The 8603-nt window shown below is 39.4% G+C and overlaps 1 protein-coding gene across 10 annotated transcripts in view; it reads left to right on the forward strand.

Annotated features, from left to right (window-relative positions):
- Positions 1-7787, forward strand: part of SLC30A4 (solute carrier family 30 member 4) — a 28247-nt gene extending 20460 nt beyond the window's left edge. For 2 of the 10 annotated variants that reach the window (XM_059702347.1, XM_059702358.1), the window contains 4 exons: positions 1081-1282; positions 2386-2491; positions 3690-3824; positions 4676-7787. In XM_059702347.1, coding sequence (XP_059558330.1) covers positions 1081-1282; positions 2386-2491; positions 3690-3824; positions 4676-4830 — 598 coding nt within the window. In that variant the 3' untranslated portion in view covers positions 4831-7787. Of the gene's footprint in view, positions 1-1080; positions 1283-2385; positions 2492-3689; positions 3825-4675 lie in introns of those variants that run through there. The other 8 variants (XR_009453571.1, XM_059702387.1, XR_009453563.1 and 5 more) reach the window with 7 other exon arrangements.
- The last annotated feature ends 816 nt before the right edge of the window (positions 7788-8603 follow it).

Genomic DNA, 8603 nt, shown 5'->3' on the forward strand with positions numbered 1-8603 from the left:
CTTAGAGACTATACATGCATTCAGTAATATGCAGTGATATTTTAATGTATTTATAAATTATATAGTACATCAGTTTTTCTTATAAATATTAATAAAACACTGTTGGAATTATAAATTCCTCATTGGTTTGTTCAGGTATAGTGAAGTTTGACTAACAATCAGAAATTTAAGTAGGACAAATTTTTTTAATTTTTATAATACTTTCATGTTGAGATTTTTTTTAACAACCAACTTTTTTTCCTAAACACATGAAGTTTTTAAGTTAAATACTCAATCATTTGAATCAGGGGTCAGCAAACTTTTTCTGTAAAGGGCTAGATAATAAATATTTAGGATTTTAGAGCCATACAGGCTCTTTCTCAGCTACTCTGCTGTTTAAGAACAAAAACAGTCCTATTCAGTATGTAAACAAATGAGCATGGCTGTGTTCCAATAAAACTTTATTTACAAAAAATGGCTATGGGCCAGATATGGTCTACAGACCATGGTTTGCCAGTCCCCATCTAGTGGCTTCTATTCTATACTTAGAATAAAATCAAAAGTCCTTACCATGGCCTTTTAATATTATCCTGTGTACCACTCCAACTCATGTCCTAGCACTCTTGCTGACTTTATTCTAGCCACAGTGGCTATCTTGCCTTTTTTAAAATACATAGAGCACCTTTGCATCCAGGCCCTTTACCCTGGTATTCCTTCTGCTAGAACACTCTTCCACCATAACTTGCTTCCTGGCTTCATTCAAGTCTCTGCTCTGATGGAATCTAAGGGAGGCCACTCTCCCCATCACTCTCCATCACTACCAACGCTTTACTTTTCTTCAACGCCTTCCCATCTTCTAGCAGTACATTAGGGATTTATTTGCTAACTGCTCAGCCTTCCGTACTAGAACATAAGCTCTAAGGGGATAGGGATCTGTCTCAGTCACTCTTTTGACCCCAGCACCTAAAATAGTACCTGATACAGAATAGGTGCTCAAATATTTAGTAAATATTGCCTCATTCATATCTGATTAGTCATAGATATTTTTATCAATAGCATTAGGATGAATAATAATGTGTTGTTTTCTTTTTTTTTTAACAGAATGGGGTTTCTGTTGAACCAATCTGGTCACCATCACGCCCATTCCCACTCCCTGCCTTCAAATTCTCCTACCACAGGTCCTGGGTATGGGCACAACCATGGGCAGGATAGCTTGGCAGTGAGAGCTGCATTTGTACATGCTTTGGGGGATTTGGTACAAAGTGTCGGTGTGCTAATAGCTGCCTACATCATACGATTCAAGGTACTATGATTGCTAGTTTTTTATTTTAACATATATTTAATTTCAACATTAAAACTAAAACTGATTGGCCCTGGCCAGTGTGCCAAGTGGTTAGAGCATTGGATAGAGCATCAAAGGGTTGCAGGTTTGATACCCTGCCCGGTGGGAGCATGTGGAGGAGGCAACCAATTAATGTGTCTCTCTCATATCAATGTTTTTCTTTCTTCCTCCCTCCCTGTAATCTTCCCTCCCTCCTATCTAAAAATCGATGGAAAAAATATCCTCGGGTATGGATTAATTTAAACAAGAAAAAACGAACTGATTGTCTTTCATCAGTATACTGGACACCAGTGCCGCTCCTATTCATTTTACACTTATGCAAACCTAATTGAGCCAACAGTCTATATAGCTCTTTTGCTAGCACTGAACACCATAGTACAGGGGTGGGCAAACTTTTTGACTCGAGGGCCACAATGGGTTCTTAAACTGGACCGGAGGGCTGAAACAAAAGCATGGATGGAGTGTTTGTGTGAACTAATATAAATTCAAAGTAAACATCATTACATAAAAGGGTACGGTCTTTTTTTTTTTTAGTTTTATTCATTTCAAATGGGCCTGATCCAGCCCGCAGGCCGTAGTTTGCCCACGGCTGCCCTAGTATCACATCACGAGGTAACTTACCTGTAACTGACAGGTACTAGAATGTGCCTGTAGTGAAGTCCTGAGATCTGGGTTCTAGTGTTGGCTCTGCCACTAATGCTTTGACCTTGAGCAAGTCCCTCAACTCAAAATTTGAGTTCCCTCCTCTTTAATATGAGGGGCTTAAATCCAATTGATGACTGCTAAGACTCCTCCTAGCTCTGATGTTCTATGGTTGTGGGCAGACGATTTAGAGAAGGCACAGGGGAAAAGAACAGAACAAATGATTAAACTGCTGAAAATGGTCCCACAAGGAAAGGTATTTAAACAACCCAGGAAAGAATTCTCAGATGCAGTGTCCTGGTCCCAGAGGTATTCTGCAGTCCTGCTAGAGGACAGGGGGCAGAGTATTCCTTAGTTTGCCTCACAGTCTGTTATATGTCTGTCAATATTTAACCACACAATTTTGATCTGTCACTTCACAGCCAGAATACAAGATTGCTGATCCCATCTGTACATATGTATTTTCATTACTTGTGGCTTTTACAACATTTCGCATCATATGGGACACAGTAGTTATAATACTAGAAGGTAAGATCTCATTAATATCCCCATTGTGGATGTATTCCTAAGTCAGATTGCGGGTCAGGGAAGACTCTGGGGTAGGAGCCATGTCTTTTCTTGTTTTTATTGATGCTTACTAGGCTACAGTTACACCACCTTACATGTATAGGACGTATAAGAATCCATGCACTCTCCCATATGTTACCTATTTGATCCTTTTTTTTTTTGATCCTTATAATAGCTAAGAAAAGTAGGTAAGGCAAACATTATTATCCCCATTTACCAATAAGAAAATTGAGGTTCAGAGGGGTAGTATAACTTGATTAAGGCCATGCTGTTACTCAATTACAGAACTAGGACAAGAATGCAGCTCTTTGATTCTTAATGCAAGTATGTGTAGCGGTTTATTAATTTACTAGAGGCCCAGTGCACGAAATTTGTGCATTCAGAGGAGGAGGTCCTCAACCCGGCCTGTGCCCTCTCACAGTCTAGGAGCCCTGAGATCGGTCGCCCCAAAGAGGTAGGCCGCGCCCACCACTGCAGCCTGCCGATCCGTGGCCTGGGTCTCTCTCTTGGGGCGATCATGGATCCCCCCGATTGATCACCCCGCTGGCCGGTGGCCTGGGCCTCCCTCTGCAAGGTGATCATGGGGTGATAGCCGGGCCCCTGACCAATCGCATCGCACCTGCCTTGGCTGGCCTGGCGCCAGTGGGTGTCATAATGTGGTAGTCCGGATGGTCCTTCTGCTGTTTGGCTGTTCGGTTGATTTGCATATTACACTTTTATTATTATAGATTAATTTCAATTTAACTTGCTGCTTTGTTATATTTTCAGCATTCCTGCCTTACCAATATTACATATAAGCATAGAAATATAAGTTCTCAACACTAGTTTAGCCATCATTGGATGTTCCTTTCTTTTTATTTTTTATTATCCTAGCTTATTTGTTAAATGAAGTAGCCTGGGCTGGTTAGCCTACCTTTTTAGTGAGAATGAACATTTTTAAAGTATTTCTTAACTTTTTGTGTATATCCTACTATATGTGTGCATGGTTTATCTTAAAATACTAATATATTTTATTAGAAAGTGTTCATTTTAAAATGAATTTAACAAAGCTAGTTGTCTGTTTGTTTGTTTGTTTTCGGGGGGGAAGACCCACCAGTAATTTATAACTTTTTCCCCTAAGATAAATTTTACTTATAAATGATATATTCTGAACTAATAGGTGTACCAAGGCATTTGCACGTTGACTATATCAAAGAAGCCTTGATGAAAATAGAAGATGTCCATTCCGTGGAAGATTTAAATGTCTGGTCTCTCACTTCAGGAAAGCCCATGGCCATTGCACACATACAGCTAAGTATGTTGCTGTTGGTAAATACTGGGGTTGGTGGACTTCTGTCTTTGGGATTAAATATCTGTGCTTATAATTAATTAAGTAGGAAGACTTCTGGAAATATTTGTTTTAAGGGAGGGTGTGGGCTCTCCAAAAGATGAGTTGCATGTTGATGTTTATAGCAGAGCAATAATTTTTATCCCTTTGGGATGAGATGAAACACAGATTTTTGCCTTCAGATTAAATGTACTGGGTGTATTTACCATGCTTTTTCTACATAAGAAAAGCTAGAGTCTGTGTTTTTTCTTTAAATCATTTCACAGATCGATGCTTTTTATTTGATTTTTTGATCAAAATAGTAAGTGCATGAGTTTTATTTTTTAAAGTACAAAAGATAAGCCCTGACCTGTTTGGCTCAGTGGACAGAGCGTCGGCCTGTGGACTGAAGGGTCCCAGGTTCGATTCCAGTCAAGGGCATGTACCTTGGTTGTGGGCACATCCCCATTGGGGAGTGTGCAGGAGGCAGCTGAATCGATGTTTCTCTCATTGATGTTTCTAACTTTCTATTCCTCTCCCTTCCTTTCTGTAAAAAATCAATAAAATATACATTTTTTAAAAAGTACAAAAGGTGAAAGACTTGTAATTGATGTTTAGATTTCTTTCTCTACCCGAAAGTGGACTGGAGAGAGAGGGATAATGAGAAGCTGATCTGGCTTGGCAAACTGACACACTTCTCTCACAATAGCTTCAGGAGGGTAGAAATCAAACTAGTAAAAATATGTTCAGAGCATACTAAGGTTGTTTTTTCTCCCTGGGTCTTATTCACTAATGTGTAATGTACAATGAATAGTAACGATATTTTCTTGACATTGCAGTTCCTGGAAGTTCATCTAAATGGGAGGAGGTACAGTCCAAAGCCAGGCATTTGTTGTTGAACACATTTGGCATGTATAAATGTACTATTCAGCTTCAGAGTTACCGGCAAGACGTGGACAGAACTTGTGCAAACTGCCAGAATGCCAGCTCCTAACTGAAGATGTCTGGGGGACTACTGCCTTATTTACCCTGCAGTCACAGACTTGAGAGCAATAAATGCACTTGAATGGGAGAATGGAATTCCTGAGAGCCATGCCCAGGCACTTGCCTCGCAGTCAGCCTGAGAGCGCTAGTTTCTGTCCAATGGTAAAGTGAGACTTCACCATGATTTTCAGATGAAGATGTTTCCAAAACACTGTTTACAGAATGAGACGTGACTCTACAGATACCTCAGAGAAGACAATCGAAGACCGTACTTCACAATCACAGCAGAGCATGTGTCATGAAGGAAGCATCAAGAGTTCTGTATTTGCATTTAAAAATCCTTTTTAAAGCCCATTTCTATCAAGCCAGTGCTGGAAAACTGATTTTTTAATGTAATCTTGATACCCAGCTTCTGGAATTTGACACCCAGCTCTCTCTTTTTACAGAAATTATTTCTCAGCAGATTTCAGAAAGTACTAGTAATTATCCAGAGTGGAATAAGCATGTATTCCTAAATGTTTCAGAAATGTTTTATTTCACAAGTAAGTCTTATTGGTATACTTTATTATACTTTATCAACAAAGTTTTCCAGATATTACAGGGTTTTGAATCTCAATTTTTGGTTATTTGTAATCTTATCAGAACCAAATCTTTATGTATTGTGGTCACTGTCATTAAATTGCTTAGGAAATATTTTCAGTTTATTCTGAATGGCAGAAGTTAATCTTAAACTGGAATTACTATATGATAATTTGAACAAATATAGGAGCAAGGATGGGGTGTGGAGTTTCAGATTTAAGTCTTTCTGAAATCACTTTTATTGCCCATGAAATTTATCTTTGCTTACGAACAGCAAGCGACGCAAAATGCAAACAGTGATGCTCTGTCCTTTTAGAAATTGCCTTATGTTTTGTACAGAAAGTTTGCTTGGTACCTTGCTTCCTGCCTCCATACCAGGTCATCTGCTTGTGCCTTTCAGGGTAGAGCTCTAGAGGGCCAAGGTTCAGTTTAATACCCGTCTCTCCCATGCAGATTAACTACATTTCTCCAGAGAGAATTTCTGTATGATGATATGGATTAGGAATCCTCCACGGGCTCCAGAAACCCTAAGATATAATTTTGAGGTTTTCCAATAATACCATAGCAGAAAAGCTGAAAGGGATTGGGGGAAGACATGATTTTCAGAAGACAGAAATTTTAAGGGTTTTGGAGAGTGTGTGTGTGTGTGTGTGTGTGTGTGTGTGTGTGTGTGTGTGTGTTAAAGCACTGGAATCAGATGGATGGACATTAAATCTGTGTGGTAGGGAAGTTAAGCATAAAAGTTTCCAAACAGAAGGCAACCTAGCTGGTAACAGTTGTATTAAAGAGGCAACTGTGACTATTCCTGTCAACTGTTGGTTTTGGGATTATATTTAGTGCACGTTAGGGAGTCCATTTTCAGCAGAGAATCAGGATAAAGTAACATGTACCAGACAGGCTGTGAGATGAAATCCTAGGTAGGCAGGCCAGTGACTTAAAATGTAAGGGAAGAATATGAAACATTTCATCTTTCTGCCAAGGGCCTCACTATAAATAAACCTAAGGTAAGACCTGGATTCACCTAAAAGATTGTTAAGCGTCAATGGTGTCCAACAAAAGCTTTAGTGAGTGTTAATGGTACCTAGTAAAGCCCAGCATTTGTTGAATTGAATTGAAAATTTTATAGGATTCTTACTGTAAATCCATTTAAAATAATGATTTTAATTTTTCAAAAATTTTAGGAACATATAATAAAAAATACTCCTTTATTATATAATGTCCTGTATTTCAAAAAATACTCTTAAATGTAGAAGGCAAGTGAGAATAAATGAGAGGCATGTCCGTGCACATCTGGGCATTTATGACTTTGAGCACCTAGCAGAGGAAGGAAGAGAATGTGCCTGTGCTAATAGGTTTCTCCACGTTTGCAGCTGTTCCCATATCTACTGAGCTCGTTTCTTGTAAACTTTCTTTTATCTTAAATAGGTTTATCTAACTTTTCACATCGACCTGTTCCTTGAAAAGTTATTGAGTAAAACAGTCTGAAATCCACTTGAGGATTGAAAAGGATCCTTTTGTATAATGGAGAAACACTGACAACTTTTGTAAATCTTAATTATTTTCTGTTTAAAATTAGGTACACATGAAGTTTTCTGTGCTTTGTTGTTTTGTGTGTTTTTTTGCAGCAACTACAGATTTTATGCTTGTATTTTACTGGATCTGTGAGATTTGATAATTGATAGATTTAACTCTTTGTAACTTGACAAAACCCATAGAGAAGGATGTGAACTTAGCAGATGGGAGCAGGGGCTGCACAGCGTCTGACAGAGACACAGAGAAAGAGCCACCCATTGTCCTGTGAAAAGCACAGCTGAGCCTGGATTAACACCTACCGTTGTTCACTTTGCACCGGGAAAACATCATAACAAAAACTGGGCAGTTCTTCAGTGCGATGTGTTTTCATTAACATTTGCAAATAATCAAAGTTGTGTACATAAACCTGTGTTTCACAATTCTGGCCAGACTAGCCTTTTGATTTATCTTAGGAAAAGGCCTATTGTTTCGTTGATGACTGTACTGCCTTAGAAATACACCGTGGGGAATGCAGTTGAATAAGCATATTTCAGAGAGCTTTGAAATGCAGAACCGAAATTACGTCATTCCCACATGCATTTTCCATTAGCTCTGCCTGTGGAGCATGAGCCCAGATTTTCACACCTGCGGCTCCCGTCAGTATTATTTGCCAGCTCACTGGATTTCTTATCTTTCTGTTTCTTTTTCAACTCTGGATGCCATATTTCCATTTCTGAACCGAAGTTTCCTGCTCTTAGGAGTCTCAGTGTTCTAGTTCTGTCTCTTGAACCCAGAGGTCCTCACTGACAGTGTTAATCTTTGGTAGAATTTTCCCAGAATAAACAGACATCAGCTTCCCTTTCTTTTTAATGTGAGGGGGGAAAAAACTTTCAGAAACAAAGCACCATTTTAAAGATGCTTCAGGGTGGGAAAAACCATTTTTCCAACAGCTGATGGTTCTGATTCAGAATCTCTGCACACAATTCGGGCGGGAGGAACAGCACACTGCAAGCATGAGTGAAGGTCATCGCTAATGAGATGCCGGCCTGTGCTGCTTGAACTCCCACGCCCACTCCTGTGGAAGGGAGACTCGCTCACTTCTGAAACAAGCACAGTCAGCTAAATTTATTTTCTTTTTATGCATTTATGTTCATTGTTTCGTCATAAGGAATAAGGTGTTCTTAGAGAAACTGAGCCCCTTTAGTACAAGGTTTTAGGCAATTTTTCTGTTGACTGTACTTTTCATACAGTAAGTTTAAAGGTACAGACTATCTTCCTAAGTATAAGATCGGTTCATTTGGTTCAGTTTGTCTTTGAACCACGCTTCGCTCATGAGCCATCTGGGTCACAGTCACAAATGAAGTGACATTTCGCTATGCTGTGTTGAGGGGAGGCAAGTCTGATCTCCAAGTAACTGATTAAGCTTAATATCTTTCTAACCAAAATGCCTAACTGCAGATCTGTTATGTGAATCGCCAGACAGGGCTTGAGACTTGTTTCACAGATTACCAGGCAGGGACATCATTTGTGGTGGTGGTGGGAGCACAGAAGTTGGAGGGGATAACTTGTGGTAGCTCCTCAGCATTGAATTGTGTGTATGCGTTTGGCCAGCCTGTCATCGAGTTCTGGCTGCAAAGGGGTTAACCTGTTCTTCTAGTTACACTGTGAGGACCAACAAACAGTTTCTGATAT

The sequence above is a fragment of the Myotis daubentonii genome, chromosome 1 (assembly GCF_963259705.1).
Source record: "Myotis daubentonii chromosome 1, mMyoDau2.1, whole genome shotgun sequence".
Lineage (NCBI taxonomy): Eukaryota > Metazoa > Chordata > Mammalia > Chiroptera > Vespertilionidae > Myotis > Myotis daubentonii.